Genomic DNA, 24,475 nt, shown 5'->3' on the forward strand with positions numbered 1-24,475 from the left:
ATAATATTAAAATATTTCACTTGACAACAACTGAAATGAAACAGTTGGAACATAGTCAAAAGACTGTTTTGTCTCTCTCCCTTTCTTCTCTTCTGTCAATGTTGTCGAGATGACGCAGTACATGCCATTGTTCAGATCATGCTCGAGTTTACGAACACTAACCCAGCTCCACGCCCACCTCCTCGTCGCCGGCCGTCTCCGTCACGACCCTCTTCCCGTAACAAAGCTCATCGAATCCTACACTCACATGGGCTCTCCCGACTCGTCGAGGCTCGTCTTCGAGTCCTTCCCTCACCCCGACTCCTTCATGTACGGCGTCCTCATCAAATGCCACGTCTGGTGCCACCTGTTCGACGCAGCCATCGATCTTTACCACAGGCTGGTCTCGGAGAAGAATACGCAGGTCAGCAAGTTCGTATTCCCCTCTGTTCTGAGGGCTTGCGCTGGTGGTGGTGGTGGTGGTGTTGGTGAGAAAGTCCACGGAAGGATTGTCAAGAGCGGTGTGGACGGTGACGATGTGATAGAGACGTCTCTGTTGTGTATGTATGGTCAGACTGGGAAGTTGAGTGATGCGGTGAAGGTGTTCGATGAAATGTCTGTGAGGGATGTTGTGGCGTGGAGCACTCTTGTTTCCAGCTTTTTGGAGAATGGTGAGGTGGTGGAGGCGTTGAGGGTGTTTAAGTTTATGGTTGATGGTTGTGTGGAGCCGGATGGTGTGACGATGATTAGCGTGGTGGAAGCGTGTGGTGAGGTTGGATGCTTGAGGATTGGTAAATCAGTTCATGGATGGTTAACTAGGAAGATGTTTGGTTTTGATGATGAGACGTTATGCAACTCTCTGGTGAAGATGTATAGTAAGTGTGGGGACTTCTTAGCGCGGAGAGAGTCTTTGAGAGGATCGTTGATAAGAACAGCGCTGTTTCTTGGACTGCTGTTATCTCTAGTTACAACCGCGGCGGGTTCTACGACAAGGCGTTGAGGAGTTTCCGCGAGATGTTGGAGTATGGTGTTGAGCCGAGTTTGGTTACGGTTTATAGCGTTTTGAGCTCTTGTGGATTGTTGAAGTTAGTTAGAGAAGGAAAGTCTGTCCATGGTTTTGCAGTCAGACGAGAGCTAGATCCGAGCTACGAGTCTCTTTCTCCCGCCTTGGTCGAGCTGTACGCTGAGTGCGGGAGGTTTAGCGACTCCGAGGCGGTTTTACGTGAGGTTGGTGATGGGAATATCGTGTCGTGGAACTCTCTTATATCTCTATACGCAAACAAAGGTATGGTGATGGAGGCGTTGCGCTTGTTCAGACAGATGGTGACACGGCGGATGAGACCTGACTCGTTCACTTTAGCAAGCTCGATCTCATCATGCGTGAGTGTCCGGCTAGGGAAACAGATTCACGGACATGTTGTAAGGACGGATGTTTCTGACGAGTTTGTGCAGAACTCGTTGATAGACATGTACTCTAAAAACGGACTTGTGGATTCAGCGTTTGCGGTGTTTGGTCAAATCGAAGATAGGAGCGTTGTGACGTGGAACTCAATGCTCTGCGGGTTTTCTCAGAACGGTAACTCCTTGGAAGCGATTAACCTCTTCGACTATATGTATAGTAACTGTCTCGAGATGAATGAAGTTACGTTTTTGGCGGTTATCCAAGCTTGTTCAAGCATAGGTTCGCTGGAGAAAGGGAGATGGGTTCACCACAAGCTTATTCTCTGTGGTTTGAAGGATCTTTTCACCGAGACTGCTCTCGTTGACATGTATGCCAAATGCGGAGATCTCAACGCAGCTGAAACCGTTTTCAAGGCCATGTCGAATAGGAGCGTTGTGTCGTGGAGTAGTATGATCAACGCCTACGGTATGCACGGACGTATCGGTTCGGCTATATCTACGTTCAGTCAGATGGTGGAGTCAGGAACTGAACCTAACGAAGTTGTTTTCATGAACGTTCTCTCTGCTTGTGGTCACTCTGGTTCAGTGAAAGAAGGCAAACTCTACTTCGACTCGATGAGAGGCTTCGGTGTCTCACCAAACTCGGAGCATTTCGCCTGTTTCATCGACCTTTTGAGCCGTTCCGGTGATCTCAAAGAAGCATACAGAACCATCAAGGAGATGCCCTTCCTAGCTGATGCTAGCGTTTGGGGCTCTCTTGTCAACGGATGCAGAATCCATCAGAGAATGGATATCATCAGAGCCATAAAGAAAGATCTTTCGGACATTGTAACCGACGACACGGGGTATCACACGCTCTTGTCCAATATATATGCTGAAGAAGGCGAATGGGAAGAGTTCAGGAGAATGAGATCGGCTATGAAGAGTTTGAGTCTCAAGAAAGTTCCTGGCTACAGCTCGGTCGAGATTGATCAGAAAGTTTACAGATTTGGAGCTGGGGAAGAACCCTGTTTCGGAACAGAGGAGATCTACAGGTTTCTTAGAAATCTTCTTCAGCACGTAACTCTGGAAGCAGATTATTTACAGATCAACATGTCATAAGATTCTTAGCAACATTGATGAGTTAGAGAGACAGAGAAGCAGATTTTGTAATAACCAACCACTCTTAACATATAACACAATCATGTAATTCTTTTTTTTTTCTGTAGCCCTTGTAAGAGAGGACAAGATATACAAAGGGCAACCAATACCCACAAACATGGGGATGGTTGAGAATAATAAAACATCTGTCTGTTTTCTTCAATGCTGAATCAGTTTCTCTGTTTTTTTTTGTTCTCCCTCTATAAAACTTTATGTTAAGACAACAGTTGGGGGAGTACCTGCAGGGCATCTTTGTCTCCTTGGTCTTCTAGTTGCGTTTCCCCACCCTGTAAGGCTCCTATCTTCAAGTCCCCCCACCATTTGTACATCATTGTTGTTATCTATTGTCTGCTCCAAAGAAGAACAAACAGGAGCTCTGCCAACGTTGCTGACCAGTCGTTTCCTTCCACGGCTAGACCCACCTCGGTTTGAGCTTCTTCTAGCCACTCCTGAGTTCCAGTTGTAGCCTGTGGCTTTCATAAGTCCCTCAAACATTTGAAGATCTTCTGTTACTTCTAGCCTAGACAGAGAAGCAAGTCCAGGGAGAACATCCCTTTGGAAATCCCTTCTTGGTCTCCCTCGTCTTGCTTGTCCTCTCCTTGGCCTGTTAACCGTGGTTCCCACAGTATCCGTCCTGTCGAATTTCAGATGTTCAGGGACTAGAGGCGTTGGCATGTAGTCTTCTTCTTTGGTTAGAGGTAAGTTCAGAGTCATTGCCTCGAAGTAATCAAACTCCCCTGAAGAACACTCCTCGCGGCAGCAGCCTTCACGAGCATCAATCTTCTTCTCTAAATCACTGCCGCAAGAATCTATCGTGTTCACAAACCAAGAGAGCGGGTCGTTAGCAACTGCATCGGTCGTAGAGGAAGCAGCTTCATCAGTGTTGTGAGACAGAGAGAGGGTGACTATAGCTTCTGCAGCTCCCTTGATGAGTTCATCCAGAGTCTCTCCAGCTTCATCTCTCTTCTCTGGCATCTTCTTCTCCCCTTCTTCTTCTTCTTCACTCTCAAGAGTTGGAGGAGCTTCCAAATCTATTAAAGTATTTGCTCTTGTTTCCACTCTTGGTTTAGAACACAAGCCGGAACTTTCATCCTCAGTAGCACATAAATTCAAGTCAATGTAGTGCATGTTAGTGGCAGCTTTTATACCTTCTTCCTTGTCCAAAACAACTTCTTCAGAAGCCGAGGCGTCACATGGCAAGTTGATATCGAAGTTTCTATTCACCAAAGTGTTTGCTTTCTTGAGACACACAGAAGCAGGGTTAAGGGAAGAGTTGCACTCCCTAATAGAACGCTTCTGAGGGATTGAGTATCCAAGAATCTTTCCATTACTCAGTGAATTAGCCATTTCAACCTGTCCCAAGTTGGCGTTGTTAGAACATGAAAAAGACCTCAAACTGTTGCCATCAACCGCCTCACTACCGGCAGCAGCATTCAAATCAAAACCGCCGTTGGTTAGTCCGTTTTTGTTAGGGGGCTTGGGTTTTATCCAGGGCAATCCAGCAGACCATTCCTGCCTTTTTGGTCCTTGAAGACTTTCAAAACTCTGATGCTTCAAAGAACCATCCTCTCTTGGGCCATTGTTAAGGTTGCTTGGTGGTAAACTAAACGCTTGGTAAACCCCTTCAAAGCCGCCACCACGTCTTCTCAACTCAGAACTTGAATCTGCTGCTCTTGCTTGTTGTTGTGCATTAAAACCCAAGAACGGATTCGTTTGAAACGGCAAAGATTTCTGAACTGAGCTGCTGCTACTTCGGTTCTCCCGGGGTGGAATCCAATGGCTCCAGGTCCTGCTAGGCTCAGGGCGGTAGTAGCCGTTAGTCAAGCTTGGAGCATTTGATGCCACACTTGAGCTGTCATAGGAAACTTCAGGATTCCTTTGACGAGCTGCTGCTTCCCATTCGCCGGATAACAGCTTCCTCTGATCAGTTGAAGGATAGCCAAATGCATGGTTGGCAAGAACTTGTACTGGCTGTGAAGAAGGCACACATAAGTTCTCTCTTGGAATGTTTTTTCCATGCCCTGTAAAGTGCAGCCCATAGAAAAAAAAACATCAGAGTCTAGAAGATATACACATTGGACCCTGACCATTGTGTCAGAGGTCCCTAGTTCGAGTGACTGTTGAGATGAAACTAATATTACAATGTAGTTGTTTCGGGCTTCCGGCCCGAACCTTCTAGTAATTAGAAAAGAAACAAAAATTCTAGTAATTAGAAAAGAAACAAGAAAAAGAAGCTATAAGAAGTGTCATCTCACCTACTTGTTGAACCATCCATCCATTTTGACTTGAATTCCTTTCCAACCACTGTCGTTGCGAATGCGCAATGTTTTTTCCATAAAGAGAGTATATATCCCTGGAAGAATTAGGATCATCTTGGCACTGGACAGGCTCGTTCAAGTCAGTTAATCCGTTTGGAGTCTTCATAACCAAAGAAGAAGCGTTCAGATCATGAGAAGCATTATTGCCTAGCTGCTTTTCACCAGCTTCTTCTTGAGGAGGAGAAGGACCATGATCTGCATCATCGAGATACTCATCCGCGGGTAGTTGAAGATCAATCATTCTTCTCCTGACCTTCACAGGTCTAACCTCCTCCTCCTCCTCGTCCTTCGTAATAGGAACGGTGCAAGCTTGGGAGCTGCTTCCTTCACCACACACCGATTTTCCCAAAAGAAATGCGGGAAGGTCGCGTTTGATGGCGCTCTCCGGGGTATGTTCAGACCGGTTGTTTCCTTTAACTTCATCCATCAAGCTCTTTTGTGTTCTATACAAACGGTGAAGTTCATGAACCTACACACACAAACAAGAAAAAAAAAATTAAAATCAAAAACCAAAACCATTTTTTTTTGTGTGTAAAGAAAGGTTTGCTTTTTTTTTTTTTTGAACAACAAAACAATTTAACTCCGTAAAGAAAGGTTTGCTAGATATATATATATACCTGATTCTTGAAAACGGCTTCGTGTTGAAGCATGGTTTGCTTCAGAAAATCTCTCTCGTGTCCAAAGTAAGAGGCTTCCTCTGGGGGAGGAGCTCTCATGGAGAAACCATTCTGATGATTTTTATCTCCCGACGGCAGCCGGCTGCAATTGTTTGAATCTTGGCTGAGATCCCTCATTGAAGACAAGAAGCTTTCACAGTGAACCATGGTCTCCCTAATCCTTCAATAAAAAAATAAAATAAAAACACACACACAAACCAAATCAAGTACTAATAAACTTCCAAATTACAACTAAGTCACCGACGACTTGTATTTACACAAGATACAAAAAAAAACAGATATTGAAAATCATTATCAAATTCAATGCGAATTATTGATAATACAGATTCTGCAGAAAACTGTGAATTTAGCTCTAAAAGTGGAGAAAAAAATATATAGCAAAAAAAAAAAATCCGATCAAATGGGAGTCCACGATATCTAACAAAAATATAGTGAGAACTAAATAAAATAAAGAAGCTGCCATTACAGGTGAAGCGATCATCCACTAAGAAAATGGAAAAAAACTCGCCAAACTAATCCATAAGACCCAAAAGAAAAAAAAAATCTGACAGAGAATCCACCGTACGATGTACAGTGTAAAGACAGGACATAAGAAACTGGATCGATTCACTCAAATGCCCTAACCTTTAATTCATCTATCACAAAGATCTATTAAAAGTTATAATCAGAGAGACAGAACAATATATATGGAAAATCAACTAGAATTTAAAAAAGTGCTTTAAGAAAATAATTAAAACAAGTGTATAAATTAATAAATATTGAAAATAAAATAAAAATAAAAATGGGAGATAGAGAGAGAGAGAGAGAGAGAGATTTTGTTACCTCAGACCCACATCCTCTCTAATCGCTCGTTTGAACAGAGAAAATCTCTCAAACACTCACTCCCAAATCGGCGACAATTATTATACGAATTAACAATATGGAAATTAAAAAAAAGTTATAGTATTTAAATAAAAATGTTATTTCCGAGATAATGAGTATTAAATACCAAAAATATTAAAAACAGTTTTTTGCAGAGAGAGAGAGAGAAAATCTAAGAAACAGTTAACAAGAAAGTACGGAAAAATCAAAACTCCATGGGAGAAGAGAAGGAAAGAAACTCTCAGATCGTCTTCGTTGATCCGATGGGCCAACTCTATAATCTCTCTCTCTCTCTCTAGAGTCTGTATCTCTATCTGTCTCTCTCTCCTTTTCTCTCTGATTCTTAAAAGCAAATGAAAATAAAAAAGAAAAGAATAAGAGCTTTTATATTCTCTTTTTTTCTCGGATTTGGTGTCTTCTCTTTCCTTATAGAGTGAAGAGAGATAAGTTCGGTGAAGAGAGAGAAAGAGTGAGGAGAGATCCCGTAAAAATAAAATAAAATAAAAATAAATAAAATCGAACGAAGGACACTTCTAACAACAGAGACGCGATATTATTTGTCAACATCTGGTCTCCTTTCTCTCTCTCTCTTTTGCCTCTCATCATTTTACATTTTTCCCAGTTTTTACGCTGAATAATTTTGAAGTGGCTTTTCTCTTGTTTTTTCAGTTTCACCTGCAATTCATTTCTAATTTTAATTGCTTCCCAATCTTTCATTAGATCTTTCTTTTTCATTTTGGTAATGGTTTTTTATATTTTCTAACTTACATATTTCAAATTAAAACTGTTTTAAAAGAAAAAAAATGATTTGTATCAAAATGTTTTTCGTACTTTATCCTAAAATTATCGTCTACTCTCTACATTTCATTTTAGTTGTCTATTTAGGTTTATGCACACAAGTTAAAATATTTAACTTTATATATTTCCAAAATAAAAACATAATTACCTATAACGACTTTTATTTTAAAATGGAAATTTTACTATAGAAAGACAACTAAATTGAAACGTATTGATGGAATATTACTTTATTATCAGAAAATTATTTCCTTAGTCATGTTTCTTTATACGTTAGCTCATCACTAAATTATCTTCACAATTTACCAAAAAGAATATTAAAACTTTAACGTAAAAATCATTAAATAGTCTCGGTTAAGCGAATCGGAAATTAAATGAATTTCTTTGTTTTGACCAATGACGGACGACTTTATTTAATTTATGTTTGTCGATTTGTTATTATTTTACTAAAATATGTTAATAACTTTCTTGTAACTAATTTTAATTTTTTAATAATTTATTATATTACTTAAAATGAAAAAATTGATCATAAATGTATCGAACTAGTCAATTCTTTAACATTTTGAAAGTAATCTATGAATTCTATTAACTAGATATATATTAAATTTATTTCATTTTATATAAGTGTACTAAACTAGTCAAATATCTTGTGAATTAAATTTAATCCATTATTTGTTTCTTAATTGGACATGTATTAACTGTATCTCATTTTATAATCAATGTACTAGATACATTTTATTGACTATTTATTTTGATATATAGGTTCCTAACTAATTATATAAGTGCATTACTTATATATATTGAAAATATGTGTTGATTAAATTAAACAGATAATTTAGTGTTTTTATGCTAATGTCATTGTAGAAGTATTTATTTCACTGTTAAAATATAAATTAATATGGAAACAAAAAATGGGTTGAGAACTTTAGATATAAGTTGGAATTTTACGTATTAAATAAAAAATTGGAAGCTCTCACTAATCTGAGTAAAATTAAAAATTCTAATAAAATTTTAAATAATTTGAGATTTTGCTGATAGATTTAAATATTTTTATTCATACTTTCAAATAAATTAAAACTATAATTTATAGATTATATTTCATGACCATTTTCATATCAGTTAGAATAAAACAATAATTTAAAATTTATATGAACATATATATTGATGGGGACTAGTTTTTCATTCATATTTCAAATTCATGTATTTTGTTTCCTGACTAACAGATTAAGTAAAATATATGTACACACTCTGTGTGTAGTCTATTAATTTTGTATCTCGAAATTTGGGTAAAAAATACAAGTATATTTTTGGTAACAGAAGTTGCTTTTTTTGACTTGTGATATTTCCAGGAGTTCTTTCTTCTTACCTTGTATAATTTGAGGTGATCAGGATGTCTCCATCTTACTCAATAATTTACTTTAGAAATGGAGTGGGATAGGGAATATGAAAAAAAAGTCCCTATATTTACTTTTATAGAGTAATTTTTATTTTTTGTTTATACTCTATTTTTTATTCTATTTTTAGAATACGTATCAAACCACAGAATATCCAGGTCTAATATATAATTTTACCTTTAAATTCTCTCTTTCTATATATGTATTTTCATCTTTTGGGACGCTAGTTTTAGAATGGAAACAGGTAATAAATTAAAAATAATGTTTTATATAACCAGTAGTGGTGGTGTGGCATTTGAGGGAATTAAAAATTCAATGCCGTGAATCCAGGTTCCAATCCCACAAGCCACACGAATATGGGCTATTGCTTTCGACTCATTTGAATACCCAGGAGAAGGTATATCTGTGGGTTATATCTTCACCCAGAAGTTAGGTCTGTGTCTTTAATAGATCCGGGTTTAATCCTTTATAGTTTAAAAAAAATGTTTTATTCTTTTTTTTTTCATTACCTTTAGGCAAATGATAAACATTTAGTGTACGTTTTTTACCCTACGTAAAAATCAATTAATTTGACAACCATGATATTGCCTATCGCTATGTATTTTCCATAAACTATATAGTATAGAGTAAATAATAAATTTCAACCTTTATAAGCAAATAAAATTGAAAGAAACACTTTTTATTCGTTGAAATGACCTAAAAGGTACAGTTCATCTTGTATAATCTCCCTTTTAATCCTTTCAATTTCCTCTACTATAGTAGGGTTCACGTCTCCATTTGTTTGAAGACGCGTTGTTTTATTAATTGTGGAAATCATATCTTACTACTTGTACTTGCTTTGACTGCATAAGACATGTTTCTTAATAACTTCTATATTACTTTCTAACATGATTACCACAAAAACATATAAAAACTATAACGAGCTATATTTTTCCTGAGTTATATTATTTTGAGCATGCAAGTAGTTAATGATGAAACTGATGATCCTAATTTAACAAGTAACTAGATTATACCTCGTCCTTTTATTTTTGTTTTACAACTTTTTAGGAATATAATTTTGTTTTTATATTTGTATTTTTAATCATATTTATGTTTTTATTTGTATAATATTTTCTTAAGTGATTAATAATTTTTTTTAATTTATTATATTAAAATAGTTGGACTACACATATATTAATAGATTTTAGTGCTATTTTAATAGAATAGATAAGATTCTTATCAAATTGTGCGCATTTTCAATTTTTATGAATATCGCAGCTAATATTGCAGAAAAGTAAGTAGCCACTCCGCATTGTGATCTTGACAAAAAATGGTCTTCACTATAGTCTATAGACTCTACAACACCGTAAAATGCATACTTCTTCCGTTAAATATAAAATATTTTAGGTTGAACACACATATTAAAAAAATATTTTTATCTAAAAGTATTAATTAAATTAAAAATTAAAATCATTTAATCAGTTACACAATATACAACAAAACATCATTGTTATACAGATCTCGATAAAGTTAAAATTTACTTAAAAGTATGAAAATATCTTACATATGAAACATTAAATATCTTTTAATAAACATCTTATATTTTAGAACGAGTGGAGTATTTTCTAACTATTAATTCATATTTACAAGATTGGATAGATACAAAATAATAAGGATAAAAAATAATTAGTTTACAAAATAAAAAGAATAAAAAAATAACTGAACAATCCTGATCACCTTTTCTCAAATGAACTTTGCTAAATAATTTTATAATGATAAACAATGCTTTTTAAATTAATGTGGTTGTATTGCAGCATGAGTGTTTTCTTAATCTTAACTAATTAAAATCGAAGTTCTGAAGAAAAAAGTATATGAAGTCTAAATACAAGTGATGATATATTTTTCTCCAGAAAAACATATAAAATCCACATAAAAGCGGCAACTAAAACACATACCATAACGATTTAAATTACGCATTCTTTTGATTTCTCCTAATTTTGTAAAAGATGTCCATTTCAATAGTGAGTAAAAATTTCTTATGCAATCTCAGATCTAAGATTTTGTGAACATACATATTTTCATAAAAATAGTATTTTTCATAATTTAAGGGTATATTTATGTATATAACCTTTTTATGGAGTGAAAGTCTAAAACTAATATTTCAAATAGACCATACCCAAATCTGACTTTATACATACAGAAAATATTTAAATTGTTCCATGTCCATACATATTGAAGACCTGGGGAGCTTCTTCTTATATTTTAATAAAGCTACATATATGTAACGTCTACTTAATTGATTAGCATAAATTACAGTATCTATAAATTAATTTACAGTAAATTAATAAATACATAAATAATAAAAAACTAAGTTTCGAGTTGTGTTAGTTCAAAATATGAAAAATAGATAATATAATACTTTTAAAATCTGTGTAAATATATGATAGTAACTTATATATATTTAATTTATATATATACAAATAAAACCTTATATAATATTTTATATTTTATATTCATAATGAAGTTTATCTCTATTTTTCTTAATTCAATATATTTTGATAATATTTAGTAGAATTATATCTAAAACACATTTAAATTTATGATATATATATATATATATATATATATATATTTGATATACATTAAATAATATAATAAAAGTGTGAAAGTAAAATTTCTAAAAAAATAATTAATGTGTATAAGATAAAATTAACTATTTTATTATATAAAAATATATACTCTAATATAGAGAAATCTTTAAAAAAATTTACAAATTGATAAAATGCCTCAGTCCCACATAATACATTCTCTTAGTTAGAACAATTGTTGTAACAAACTAACTTAATATCGACATAAAAATATAAAACTGAATGTCAAGAACACGTTGTTGAAACTAATTAGAATCACACAAGTCGGTCTAGTAGTAGACATTCTGAATTTGAAACAATTTCACAATACTAAATATGTGTAGTCACATGGATATGTGACAATATTTTAAGCTTCATTTAAAACTTGGAAATACTATATTTTCTCATTGGAAATTAGTTTGAGTCGTTCTATGTATCCGAAATATTCCAGATTATTAAATTAAAAAAGAAACACTTGATTAGGCCAAATAGTTTTCCCTGAATTACAAGTTTGATGATAACAAACTTAATTTCCGAATGAAGCATCATTTGTTTATCAAGTAGGTCAGATTGAAAAAAGCATGAGGGTCCCGCCGTCGTAGCAACTTTGAGGTTTTCAGTTTGAATGTGGGTCAGGATTTAATTGGCCCTAACTTTGAAGATAATTACAGTTTTGGGATTGGTTTTGGATACTTTTGTAGTTTTGTTTCTTCTGTACGTCCCTGATTGGTTGCTCTTCTACTTAAATAAAATATCATTTTAAAAAGGCTTCGTTGTGGAGATTATTACATCAATGCCATTCTTCCGAGGTAAAGCATGTTTCTTTCGCTTAGTTACGTGTCCCTTCGGTGATTGGACATGAAGATATTATTCAATCTAGTTGTATCTTTTTCTTTTGTTAATTTATCGACCGATGTTTAGTCAACTTGGAATGTTAATAATTATTTTAAACTTTTTTTTTCCATCTGAAATATTCTTATTAACATAGTAGTTTTACACAAGGCCCAAAAGACCCATTAACATAACAAACTGAAAAAGAAACGAAAAGCCCACGAAACAAACAAAACCGCTCAAGCCCACAGGAAAACCCGAGCCCAACAAACCACCGGAACCCAAATCATCTCCACGTGTTGAATCCACAACCTCCGGGGAAACGCGTGTCGGACGCAAGAACTTTGTCGGCTCGATCGGCTAGAACTCGCCGTCGGGGCTGCAACCGAACCAACACCAGAATTTCACATCACCAACTCTTTCCCAAACAAAAGCCGACGCTGAATCAATCGGAACCAAACCACCGGAATCACCGGGACAAGACCAAAGACCGCCGAATCCACTTCCAACGACAAATATTAGAGGTATAGGAATCGTCGGCATGCACATAGACTCGATCTTCAGAGAGCTTCCATCGGCGCCGCCGAGAACTCCTCCGAATTCAGCCTCCAAACACCAGACCAAATCACCCTACTCTCAACTCGAACGCATCCTCGGGAGACAGAAGCCGGCGATCAATACCAAAAATAGAAACGGTACGGTCCCAAAGACGTACGCCGGCGACAAACAGAGCGTGGACCACCGTGTCCCGGAAGACCTAAGACGGCCACCACCGTGAAGGAGGGTGTATGGCCTTAAGCTAAGAAAAGACAAAGAAAAAAAAGGAAAGCCTAAGACGAAAGCCGGACCGGCGGCGGCTAGAAAAGCCGGAACCGCCGACCGGAAACGAATTCACGACGGTGGTAGATGTAGAGAGAAGGCAGAAGAAAATACTAGAGAGAGAAAATAGAGCTTATTTTTTAATAATTATTTTAATCTACACTGTTGGTGGCAAACAAAGATAAAAAAACACGTATATAAATAATTGTTTCTCCTGTTGATATAACACACTCACATTAACGGTAACGTGTTTATGCATTATTAATTTAACACGTTAGAACCCGTATGAATTTTATATTTCTGGCTTGTATAAAGTAATAACAAGTACAAATTTTTTTATGTTTAAAACATATTCTCTAACCAAAAAGAATTATTTTAGTTATGGTTTTTGAAAAGATAGGGTAGATCTAGAAGTGGAGAAAAAGTAAAGAAGAGATAAAATTAAAAACTGCTTCTTCTTGTAAACCACAAGTATATATTCAGGTCATGAGAGTCGAGAGCGGAATCTTTTGGCAGAGCTGAAGCAATATATGATCATAGGTCTCTATAATCATCACATCGCAACATTTTATTTATCACACATTATCTCGTTGTTATCTCTTTTCTTTGAATGAAATCTCGGTGTTGTCTTAAAATTCTTACAAATCAAGATTCTAAATGATAACCATATGAATATTAATTAACAAGTGAATTAATATTTGAACTTTTCTGAAAGAAGGGTTACACTAATATTTGAATTTTAAGATGATTGAATTGACTAAATACAATATGTTCACTAAATTCTTTCAATAACTCTTTCATTATTTTAGTTTAATATTCCTTCCGTTTCTAATTAATCCAAGGTTTTTTAAAAAATTGTTTTAAAAAGATGTATTTTTATCTTTTCAATATAATTTTTAGTAGAAAATAATGATAAATTGTTGATTTCAAAAAATTAATTGTATTTACTAAATTTTGATTGGTTGAAAGTTATGGAAAATTTTTAATCACAAAAACCTATACATTTAATATTCTAATTTAATGTTTTTATTAATAAGTGTGCAAAATCCAAAACACTGTTAAAAGAAAGTTAGGAGTTGTAAATACGTCAATTTAGATCTGGAATAGTGTTATGAACAAAGTTATCATCGTTTGACGAGATGACATAAAACTATGTTTTATGCCTTTTTACAAAAATTGAACCGGACTATTTGTTTGTACTATCTTCCTTAAAATATTAGCTGGGCTTCAATTCAAATACATCCAGTCAATGAAAAAACATAAAGTGAATTTCGTGGAAGTTTGACCCCTTAATACAAAATTTATATAAATAAGAAAATATTAACATATTACAAATATATATCTCTATGACATGTATTAGCTAGAAATTTATCAATATAACTTGATTTTCAAACATCATAAAATGTTAAATAAAAATTATAAATATATTAAAATAAGTTAAGTAATTACAGTAACATTAAGTTTTCTAATAAAGTCAAACATATTTTTATTTTATAATAAATAATTTAATTATTAATATTTAATTTTAATATTAATCAAGTAAATGTATTAAATATATAGGAAAATTACATTCGATATATCCATTTCATAAATATTAGATTATTACTTAGTTTAATGTATTTTCATAATTCTATTGCAATATTTACCAATCAGAACCCGTTTATTGTGGCTTTAATTACTTTAAAAAAAAATTTTATAGTCAAATTAGTTCTAATGATGACACTATGCACTCTCTATATCATTTCAGATGGTATTTATAATTTTTTATTTAGTTTCATAATAATTGATGTTCTTATTATTTTCTAAAAAAATAATATTATTTGAAATTTCTGATCAGTTACAAAATACTATATTTTATTGATTTGAATTAATTTTATTTTATGTAACCAAGATAAACTGTATAAAAATATGCATTTTCTTTGTGTAAAAGCTATAAACACCAACTAAAATGAAATTAGATGAAATCTTATTTTTTCATATTGCACAAAATAATTTCCTTCCTAATGATAGGTCTCAAAAATGGTAGAAACATTTTGTGAGAAAAGATTTCTCAAAAAAAAAAACATTTTTGTGAGAAGGAAAATAAAAACAAAACCCGAAGAAACATAAAACACGTGATTTCCTATCAATCCTTGTCCGGATAAATATTTGTAACCGACTTAAGAGAAATATACTCATTTTCGTCTCTTTTAACAACTCGCCGAATCTCTATTCTGTCCTTTTCTTTCTCCTTCCTTCCTTCTCCATTCTTCTAAACGTTTCATCGCTTCCATGGAGGCTATGCTTCTCAAACCCACTTTTTACTATTCGCCAATCCTCAACCTCGCCAACTCTTCTACACCCGTCTCGTATTCTGCCTGTAAATCGAGATTTGGACAACCTAGGCCTCTCTCCCTCAGACACTCTTCCGCAGCTTCTCCGATCCGGTAATGTGTTTTTTTTTTCCAATCTCTTTAAAACGAGAAGTAGCCATATGTTCTGTTTCTTTACACCCATTAGTGTCGTCATCTCTCTTTTTTTTTCCTACACGAGAGCGCCTTTTTATTTGCTTCCTCTGCTTTCTGTTCGTTTTTGTTTTGTCAGACATGGTCCTGGTCTGAATGGTACGGCAAAACAAAGTTGTGTACTTGTAACACGTTGGCAGATTCATCATGTGTTAAAAAAGACATGATTTTCGATTAATGCAGGATTTAAATTTAATTACGAATTATCTTTTCAATCTACGCGCATTTTTCAACAGAATAGTGGCATTTACTGTGGATCCAAGAGCTTAAGTATCATGTTATTACAAATCACTGTCTGTCGTTATCATATGAATTTTTATCCTAGCTAATTGTTATTAATATTCTATGATTCAGATACTCGAGGAGTCTAAGGGTGGACGAGAGCGAGAGCTTGACACTTGACAGCATAAGACACTCTTTGATTCGTCAAGAGGACAGCATCATCTTCAACCTTCTCGAGCGAGCTCAGTATCGCTACAACCCTGACACATACGACGAAGATGCTTTTGCTATGGAAGGGTTTCAAGGATCTTTGGTCGAGTTTATGGTCAGAGAGACTGAACAGCTCCACGCTAAGGTCCCCAAAAGCTTACAAAGTTAGATTAAAAAAATCTTTCTCTCTGTTTCTGATTTTATTTTTTATTTTTGGGCTTTTGAGATTATTAGGTGGACAGGTACAAGAGTCCAGATGAACATCCTTTCTTCCCACAGTGCTTGCCTGACCCAATCCTTCCCCCTATTCAATACCCTCAGGTTCTGCATCACTGTGCTGATTCTATAAACATCAACAAGAAGGTGTGGAACATGTACTTCAGACACCTTCTTCCCAGGTTGGTCAATCCAGGGGACGATGGTAACTGTGGTTCGGCTGCCGTCTGTGACACGATGTGTTTGCAGATACTTTCAAAGAGAATCCACTTCGGGAAGTTTGTCGCCGAGGCCAAGTTTCTTGAGAATCCAGCTACCTACGAAACTGCCATCCGTGAACAAGTAAAAACGCCACGCCCTCTCTTTTTTTTATTCACTCTTTCTTTCTGTCTATCATAAACTGACTTTTGAGTCTTTGGCAGGACCGGACACAACTGCTGAGGCTTCTGACTTACGAAACAGTTGAAGAAGTAATCAAGAAAAGAGTTGAGACCAAAGCCAGAATTTTCGGTCAAGACATAACAACCAACGATCCAGAGGCTGATCCTTCATACAAAATCAACCCTAGCTTGGTTGCTAAACTCTATGGAGAAAGAATCATGCCCCTCACTAAGGAAGTCCAAATTGAGTACTTGCTTAGGAGGCTTGATTGATTGAAACCATTTTTTTTGTATTTTTGATCTTTTTAACTTTATGAAACTGTAATGTGACATAAGCAGCTCAAGCTGAGTTTCATTACAGGTTTAAACCGAGAATAAAAAAAACAAATGAACTCATCTGAGAATAATTTAAAAAAAAAAAAAATTTCTTTATGATGTTGACAGAGTTTTTTTTTTTGAGTACTCTGCAATGATCTTGTAGTAGTAGTAATCAGAGTTAAGCTCCTGTGGACTCTCGGACAATCTCGTAAATAGATAAAATGTTTTCAAGGGTAAGTAAGAAGATAATGCACCATTCTAATAGATCTGATCTTCGGTTCTGCATCACCTCTTGTAGGAAATGAATGTTGTGCTGCACATCAATCAAAAACAGAGGATCACATTAAAAAGACTCAAAACAACGAAAACTGACAAGAGTAAAATGTAATGAAGATATATACCTCTACAAACTTTAGCTTAAAGTCTAGATTCCCAAATCTCTGAGTAACCTCGTACTCCTCTCTTAGGTACTCATAGATCAGCGCATATCTAGCCTCTCTCCAAGCAATCTCGGATCTATGAGAGTGTTCATGATTGAGCATAGTATTCAAGAAAAAAAAAAGACTAAATAGAATAAATATTACCTATCAAAGAGACCAACTCTGAGAATGACGTCAGCTAGATTAGAATTAGCCTTCCCTACGAGTTGGAAGAGCTTTTTCCTGTGCATTGTGAAAGTTCCGGTTTTCTCCATTGCACGGTTTATACCAGCAAACTCTTCCACCAACTTATCAACCTGAGAGAATCATAAATATCAAAACTGATACTTGTATCGTTTTACGGACAGTTGAGAAGGAAGAGGGTTACCTGAGAAACAAAGTAATCCAATGCAATACTCTGCCCAAGCACACTCCCAATAATACGGATGCTATTAGTATCCAAAGTTTTGAGAACAATGTAGTCAGGGCCACCTTTCATTTCCTCAGTCAACAGAGGCTTCTCCTTAACAGCATAATCTAAAACACACACACAAAAATCCAGAAAAAGGTTGTTCATTACAAAAAAACAAAAAAAGCTATGAAGAAGCCAAGGAATGGGGTTATAGAATAGAGACCGTCTTTTCTCATTTCAGTGAGAAGGCCAGAAGCATGTCTACGAACAATGTCGAGATAAGCCTCAACGTCAGAGTCATCAACATTGAAAAGAACAGCAGAACCGTATTGAAAGACAACCATGAACCGACAGTTGCTCACACTCTCCCTCTCGTCCAACGTCTTTCAAGAAGAAGAGAGAGAGAACAACCCAACATCAAGCTTGTTAAAACTTGGAAACAGTAAGTTGAATAGAAACTTGAATATAACAGTAAATTCTTACAGGGATTCCGGAAGAGGAATCAGAGAATCTGAGAGCGATGGAGTTGGTAGAGCGAGAGGTAGGAGGAACAACATTGCACAAGTTGTCAGCTTGCATCCCCTTCAAATCAATACTGCCCCAAAAGAAAACACAAAGAAAACAACACAACAACACTCATCACTACTATATCTCTAGTAGTAAAGCCCAAAAAGGTTAAAACTTTGAAACACTACACTAAGACTCAAATTAAAAAAACGGACCTAGTGCTGAGAAAATAGGCTTTGATGGGGATTTTGCCTTTGTCTTCCTCTTCCTTGGTTCCAAAGTCGTAGCTTTGATAAACATCGCCCGACCCAGAGTCAGAGTCGTTGTTGTAAATCGAAATCGGAGAAGGGAACGCTGAGAAGAATCGGGAATTAAGAAAGCCAGAAGCTTTATGGAAAACAATCGCCGGGCGTCTCCAAAGACATGGAGGCTTTGAGGAGGAATTGATTAATTGATTACGACGAAGAAGAAGAGCACTGACTGCTCTCCATCTACCCATTCACAGAAAATACAATAAAAAGTTGAAAAATTTCTTGTTTGGGGTTTAGGTCACTCTCCTCCAAAGAATTCGACTTTATTAGATTGCAAAGATATATAATAGGATGGGGGTCCGAAGAAGCCTCTCAGGTTCTCGCCGGCGACACTAGTTCGTAAACCTCGCGTTTGGCTTCTCAACTACGACCGCGTTTTCATTTGCAACGAAACGACTACGTTTTTCCGTTTTGGTGGCTTAAACGACAGCGTTTCATTTGCGAGCGAAAACGACGGCGTTTAGGTAGCAAGGAAACAACCACGTTTTTGTATGCACCACAATACGACAGCGTTTTCATGTTGTTTGATAGCCTTTTACTCTCGAAATCGAAATCGTATCCCTCTTTCTACTCTTAACTGAAAGAGAAGAGACGACCGGAAAAAAAGATTCGCTTCTCAGGCGAAGAAATTAAATTTCGAACTTGTTGAAGAAAATGGCGATATCTGGGAATCTGAGGATCTCTGCGAGCTTAGTAACTCCTTACCATCACCATCCTAAACGCCTTTCACCACTATCTTCTTCTAAGGTCTGATTTCTTCTTCTCTACGATTTCGAAAATTGCTCTTTTAAAGCAGATTTGGATCTGTTTATGATCAAATTGGCGACTCATTGTTCCCGATTCCGTAGTAATCAGTGTCTTATCTTTCTCTTCTTGGAATGCTATTAGAATAGACTGACCGGTTAATCTCATTGTATAATTAGAATAATCGTTTTATGTATAGAGCTTAACCGGTTTACATTTGTGTCTATCGCAACATCTATTGATGGTTTAGTGTAAACCGTCTCTCTGTTCTATAACACATACATCGTCTTTAGCTATAGAATTACTTGATTTTTACAATTTCTTTACCTGTGAATTTTGCAGGTTGATTTCTCTAGCTTTGTGAGCACACGTGTTAAAACAAAGCTCTCTGCAAGGAACACCGGAGGAGACTACGAGCTATCATCGCCAAGCCCAGCTGAGCAAGAGGTACTAGAGAGCTTTCTCTTGAACGCCATCAACATGAGTCTCTTCGACCGTTTAAACCTCGCCTGGAAGATCATCTTCCCTTCCCGCGCGGCGTCGAGGAGAAGCTCCAACGCGAGGATCGCCAAGCAGCGGCTCAAGATGATCTTGTTCTCGGACAGGTGCGCGGTCAGCGACGAAGCCAAAAGGAAAATCGTCAACAACATCGTTCACGCGCTGTCGGATTTCGTGGAGATCGAGTCGGAGGAGAAGGTTCAGCTGAATGTCGCCACGGACGGTGACCAGGGGACCATTTACTCGGTCACGGTGCCTGTTAGGAGGGTGAAAGCAGAGTACCAAGAAGTCGACGAGGTTGGATCTATATCCGATGGGGATTACAAAGATACCCTTGATGGTTCTGTGGATGTCAGGTTCGACTTTTATGTTCCGGAGTAATAAGAAGTGGGGGCACGGTCTTATTAGAGTTGGATTCTTGAACAGTGTCTTGTTTGTCTGTTTTCTTGAAATTTTAGTCTGTAAGGGAACAAAGAAAGTTTCTTACAACTCCTATTGTGTATATATATATGCAACTTATCTCTTCAAAGTTTTAACTATGTTCTTGGCGATAGTTTGTGTCGGTCGGATTTTCATAGCAAGAATCCAAGAACCCTATCTTGGTTTCAGTTGATCAGATTTTAATCGTAGTTCGCTTTTAGTCTGATTCAGCCCCTGCCTGAGGCATGTGATCTATGCCTTGCTCCTGAAACAACACAACTCTCCAGCCTCAGCTTTTGTCTATCATTTGCCAATTAAAATAACATAGAAGGCTTTAGACGGGATTGCTTGTAAAGTTGTAGTTAGAGCTGTAACGGTCGATTTTAAAGTCTATCCTCCTCTCAAACAAATGTAAATGTGGTTTTGCTTCAGTGAGGCCAAAGCATCTAAAGCATTCTCGGTCTTGATCAGATACGCAAAGCACTATGAAGGTTGTCATCAAATTGACTGTGTGTGTTTCTTGGTAGCACGTTAAGCATGGCAAAGTATAATCTTCCACACTATGAGAATGTTTCAGCTCCAAAATTATCATCAGTACATAAGTTTTTGCTTTCAAGCACATAATTATTATGAATGAAAATCAGAAATAACTATTAGGTTTTCTTTGATCAAAAAGAAAAAAAAAAATTATGTGTTCTACGCATCTAATTACATAGAGAATCTCACGACAGCGTAACTTCTACGACCTGCCTTTCAAGTTTTAATTAAGAAATCTTTTTAATTAATTAAAGCAAAAGGATAATTTAGGGCCCCGCGTAATTTGCACGCGACATGTCGATCAATCAGGACGGTAAATTTGAGAAAGGAAATGCTAATCCAACGGTCCAAAAGGAATAGTTAAGAGTATGCAACACGTCTCTCTCTCAGGCTTTCGTGTTCTTCTTCTTCTCCTTCAAAAGGTTCTATAAAAACTAAATGTCACTCGACTGACTTTGCCACACGTTTTCGTGCGTGTGTGTGTGGATCAGATCGGTGGAAGATGTCGGACGAGGAGCACCACTTTGAGTCAAGCGACGCTGGAGCTTCAAAGACCTATCCCCAGCAAGCTGGTAACATCCGTAAGGGTGGTCACATCGTCATCAAGGGCCGTCCCTGCAAGGTCCTTTCTCTTTGCTTTTTCTCCCTTTTCTGTGTCTTTACATTTATATGCTTACTGTTATAAATTTGCATGGCGTGGTGATCAGTGCTTTGGTGTTTAGGACCGAAAGAAGCTGTGTTTCTTATAGGTTTCAATGGAATCTAGTTTATGTCGGAAGATAGACAGTTCTTGTTGGTTTCTCTTTAAACTTTAAAACATTCTTTATTGGGTTTTCTTTATAGGTGGTTGAGGTTTCGACTTCCAAGACTGGAAAGCACGGTCACGCCAAGTGTCACTTTGTTGCTATCGATATCTTCACTTCTAAGAAGCTCGAAGATATTGTTCCTTCTTCCCACAACTGTGATGTGCGTATTGTATGATATTCGGAAACATTTATAAACTCTGTAACTTGACTCACAAGATTGATTTTCTTTCTCTCTTTTTTATCTTGTAGGTTCCACATGTGAACCGTACTGACTATCAGTTGATTGATATCTCTGAAGATGGCTTTGTATGATTTCATTCTTCATTAGTCTAGTTTTTGTTTTGACTTTGCCCACATGCATAAACTAGAATTTGGTTGTGTTTCTCTCTTGCTGTTTACGTTACAGGTCAGCCTTCTTACTGACAATGGTAGCACTAAGGATGATCTCAAGCTCCCAACTGATGAAACTCTCCTCACACAGGTTACTTTCTCATCTCATGCATGCTTAAACCAACTGTTCATTGTTAAATATTTAATTGGTTCATTTATTTGGTCTGTGGTGTGTGAATGCAGCTCAAGTCTGGATTTGAAGAGGGAAAGGATATAGTTGTGTCTGTCATGTCTGCAATGGGAGAGGAGCAGATGTGTGCCCTGAAGGAAGTTGCTCCCAAGTAACAATAATGATAAAGAGTGCATTCTCCTCTGCTCTACTAGTACAGAGGATGATACTATCATTATCATTTTGACAGAGTCAAATGTTTTATAAGGAAAAGTTTGGTCTTTTCTTCTTCTTATTCTTCATAATAATAATTTAAAGCCCAATGTTTCATGCAAAGACACACCTTATCTTATCTTACTGATTTGGTTTTTGTTGTGGAGAAGTTACTATTACAGTTCCAAAGCTATACTATATATTACTATATGTGTGTTATGATAATTGGCTAAGTGTTCATAGGTAAATCAATAATGCATTTTGATTATGGGTTCTGATCCCTCTTGTCAAGTGGACTCGACGTCGCTGAGTGTTCAGATGACCTGCAAGGATGGTGTGATGGTTGATGATCCGGTTGGTATGTTAATCGAGGTTTCATTACTTATTGGTAAATCCGGAAGTATGAACTCACCAGTATTTTTCAAAGTTAATGAAAATGTTAGATATACAAGTTTTGTAGTGGGGTGTGGTAAGAAAAATCATGACAATGCGACCGACCTTTAAACAGCAGGTACACTTTCCATAAGTGGTTATGCCTTACAGCTATACTTTGACGATGAGTGGGCTATGATATGATAGTGTCCGTTTTGAGTGTTGCCAGACAGAAAAAACTCTTTGTTTGGGTGGATTTGAACAGACTTGATGTTCTTCATCTTCCACATGGTGTCTCTTGCTGGTTTCAAAGTTGATATTTTGAACATCTTAATGTCTTCTTCATGGGGTTAAATGGGCCACTCTAGGCCCAGTAAAAATAAATTTAATAGCCATATGCGTATTTGACTATATGGAGACCGTAGTATGTTTGAACATTTCGAAAAATGCATTAATAATCAAACCAAAAATGAGTCCAACGTTTGTATGTGATCGGACGAAAAGAGCTTTCCACAAATCACCTTTTATTTTTGCGGCACGCTAATTAGTCAAATAACCCATCAAGTAGTGGTAATTGCGCCCACCTCTTACTATCATTGCTACTAGTATTACTTTGCTTTCCATTGCAGCAGTTCGCAATTTTAAGCATCTTAAGTACAGTGCATAGTAACGTTCCATTAACTTTTGTCTTGTAAATCTACTTTGTGCATGAGATAAAGTTAATATGAACGAAACTCTCCCCATGTTTTCTTTTTGTAATACACCTAATGGGGAGGTTTTGAGTCAAAAATATTGAGTCACGGGAAAGAGTAGAGACACGGTGCACGTGGCTAGAAGAAAAGACCCAAGCAAATGAGAACAAGTCCCTCTCTCGTTCTCTCCCCATATACCATTTTCTAATATCCTTTATCCTTCCTTCAACAACATTCAAACAAATTTTACGTTTCATCATCAATTTTAATATATATTTTTTCCTGCCAAAAGATGTTAATATCGTCCTATCCTTTTTTTTTATAGTAGCCTTTCTACCACGGGATTTACTTCTTTTTCAACGGGTTGACTTTTTAATGCACTAATACCAAAACTGAATTCGTAAAGATATGTTTAAAGTTGCACATTAAAAGAAGAAAACCAAATGGTAGATAAATACTCTCTCTGTTTCGAATTATTTGTCCTTCTAGAGAAAATTTTATGTTTCAAAATAAATATTTTCAGTTTTCAATGCAAAATTTATTGATAATATTCTCTATTCTATTTTTCTATTGGTTGATATATGGTTAAGTGTATTGGTAATAGTGTTTTTATTTTGGAAATATGTAAAATTAAATATTTTCTTAATCTGTGTGCATAAACTTAGAACGACAAATAATATGAAACGGAAAGAGTATCAGAGATGTTAATTATCTAAAATAAAACTAGTTTACATGCTCAATTGTTGAATTCTCTCTCTAGTGGTTTGAAATATTGTTATTGATAAAATTATATCATATGTTTTTGTTCGAATGTAAAAATGAATGTTGGGTTTTGCATAGAACATACTCCGATTAACGTTAAAACAACTAACAAGACTTTTTTTTTGTGCGACAAACAACTAACAAGTCTATAGTAAAGTTTTTAAAAAGTACAGTATAAAAATTCTCGTTCAAATATTGGTTGCGACCGGATATCTCGATAAATGGTTATCCGTATTCGGCGGGAGCAGCTTGTTTATTTTTATTATCCGTAGTATTATACTATTATACTCTATTAATTACGTTTTTTAGGATTTTTAAAAGAATGCTTGTCTACCTTCATTGTGTTCTTTCTTTTTTCGATGAGTTATTAAATTACGATCTCCCCTACCAAGAAAAAAAAAAGAATATGAACAAGGAAAACGACATACACAAAGAGGTCCTTAGAATTTAATGCTTCACATTTACTCATTCACCCACACCACACACCTTTTGTCCCTTTTTAATGATCTATTGAGTTTTTTTAAATAATTACTAGTTCAAGACAAAAATATTCAATAAAACTTCACCTTCGCATTTAATTAAATAATTATTTTATACTAATAAAATCAAAAA

General features: G+C 35.8%; 6 protein-coding genes across 8 annotated transcripts; 4 read left to right on the forward strand and 2 right to left on the reverse strand.

Moving 5' to 3' along the window:
* The first annotated feature begins 36 nt into the window (after window positions 1-36).
* Window positions 37-2,683, forward strand: LOC108828072 (putative pentatricopeptide repeat-containing protein At1g69350, mitochondrial). Its single transcript, XM_018601630.2, is given in 2 exon segments — window positions 37-866; window positions 869-2,683. Coding segments are annotated over 2 exon segments (2,370 nt in total). The 5' UTR covers window positions 37-109; the 3' UTR covers window positions 2,482-2,683.
* Window positions 2,525-6,832, reverse strand: LOC108828070 (uncharacterized). Of its 3 annotated transcripts, none has more exons than XM_018601629.2 (4): window positions 6,338-6,832; window positions 5,456-5,669; window positions 4,776-5,307; window positions 2,525-4,541 (listed from the first exon to the last, which is right to left on the reverse strand). In XM_018601629.2, exons 2-4 carry the CDS (start codon window positions 5,660-5,662, stop codon window positions 2,731-2,733), a joined length of 2,550 nt encoding a protein of 849 aa, XP_018457131.1. In that variant the 5' UTR covers window positions 5,663-5,669; window positions 6,338-6,832; the 3' UTR covers window positions 2,525-2,730. The 3 variants fall into 3 exon arrangements, with proteins under 3 accessions (XP_018457131.1, XP_018457130.1, XP_056849906.1); XM_018601628.2 differs by having other exon boundaries at window positions 5,456-5,675; XM_056993926.1 differs by lacking the exon at window positions 6,338-6,832 and having other exon boundaries at window positions 5,456-6,259.
* Window positions 6,833-15,010: 8,178 nt separating this feature from the next.
* LOC108828546 (chorismate mutase 3, chloroplastic) lies at window positions 15,011-16,749 on the forward strand. Its single transcript, XM_018602274.2, has 4 exons — window positions 15,011-15,247; window positions 15,680-15,902; window positions 15,992-16,315; window positions 16,396-16,749. Exons 1-4 carry the CDS (start codon window positions 15,093-15,095, stop codon window positions 16,624-16,626), a joined length of 933 nt encoding a protein of 310 aa, XP_018457776.1. The 5' UTR covers window positions 15,011-15,092; the 3' UTR covers window positions 16,627-16,749.
* Window positions 16,664-18,674, reverse strand: LOC130500314 (protein RETARDED ROOT GROWTH, mitochondrial). Its single transcript, XM_056995229.1, has 7 exons — window positions 18,225-18,674; window positions 17,986-18,097; window positions 17,726-17,885; window positions 17,479-17,627; window positions 17,256-17,407; window positions 17,073-17,187; window positions 16,664-16,984 (listed from the first exon to the last, which is right to left on the reverse strand). The coding sequence occupies exons 1-7, from the start codon at window positions 18,506-18,508 to the stop codon at window positions 16,850-16,852; spliced, it is 1,107 nt and encodes a 368-aa protein (XP_056851209.1). The 5' UTR covers window positions 18,509-18,674; the 3' UTR covers window positions 16,664-16,849.
* Window positions 18,675-18,868: 194 nt separating this feature from the next.
* On the forward strand, window positions 18,869-20,098 carry LOC108828547 (cell division topological specificity factor homolog, chloroplastic). Its single transcript, XM_018602275.2, has 2 exons — window positions 18,869-19,067; window positions 19,407-20,098. Exons 1-2 carry the CDS (start codon window positions 18,975-18,977, stop codon window positions 19,941-19,943), a joined length of 630 nt encoding a protein of 209 aa, XP_018457777.1. The 5' UTR covers window positions 18,869-18,974; the 3' UTR covers window positions 19,944-20,098.
* An 855-nt stretch (window positions 20,099-20,953) lies between these two features.
* On the forward strand, window positions 20,954-22,210 carry LOC108824236 (eukaryotic translation initiation factor 5A-3). The gene is made up of 5 exons (XM_018597609.2): window positions 20,954-21,141; window positions 21,363-21,485; window positions 21,575-21,631; window positions 21,732-21,806; window positions 21,899-22,210. Exons 1-5 carry the CDS (start codon window positions 21,022-21,024, stop codon window positions 21,998-22,000), a joined length of 477 nt encoding a protein of 158 aa, XP_018453111.1. The 5' UTR covers window positions 20,954-21,021; the 3' UTR covers window positions 22,001-22,210.
* The last annotated feature ends 2,265 nt before the right edge of the window (window positions 22,211-24,475 follow it).

Source organism: Raphanus sativus, chromosome 9, assembly GCF_000801105.2.
Source record: "Raphanus sativus cultivar WK10039 chromosome 9, ASM80110v3, whole genome shotgun sequence".
Lineage (NCBI taxonomy): Eukaryota > Viridiplantae > Streptophyta > Magnoliopsida > Brassicales > Brassicaceae > Raphanus > Raphanus sativus.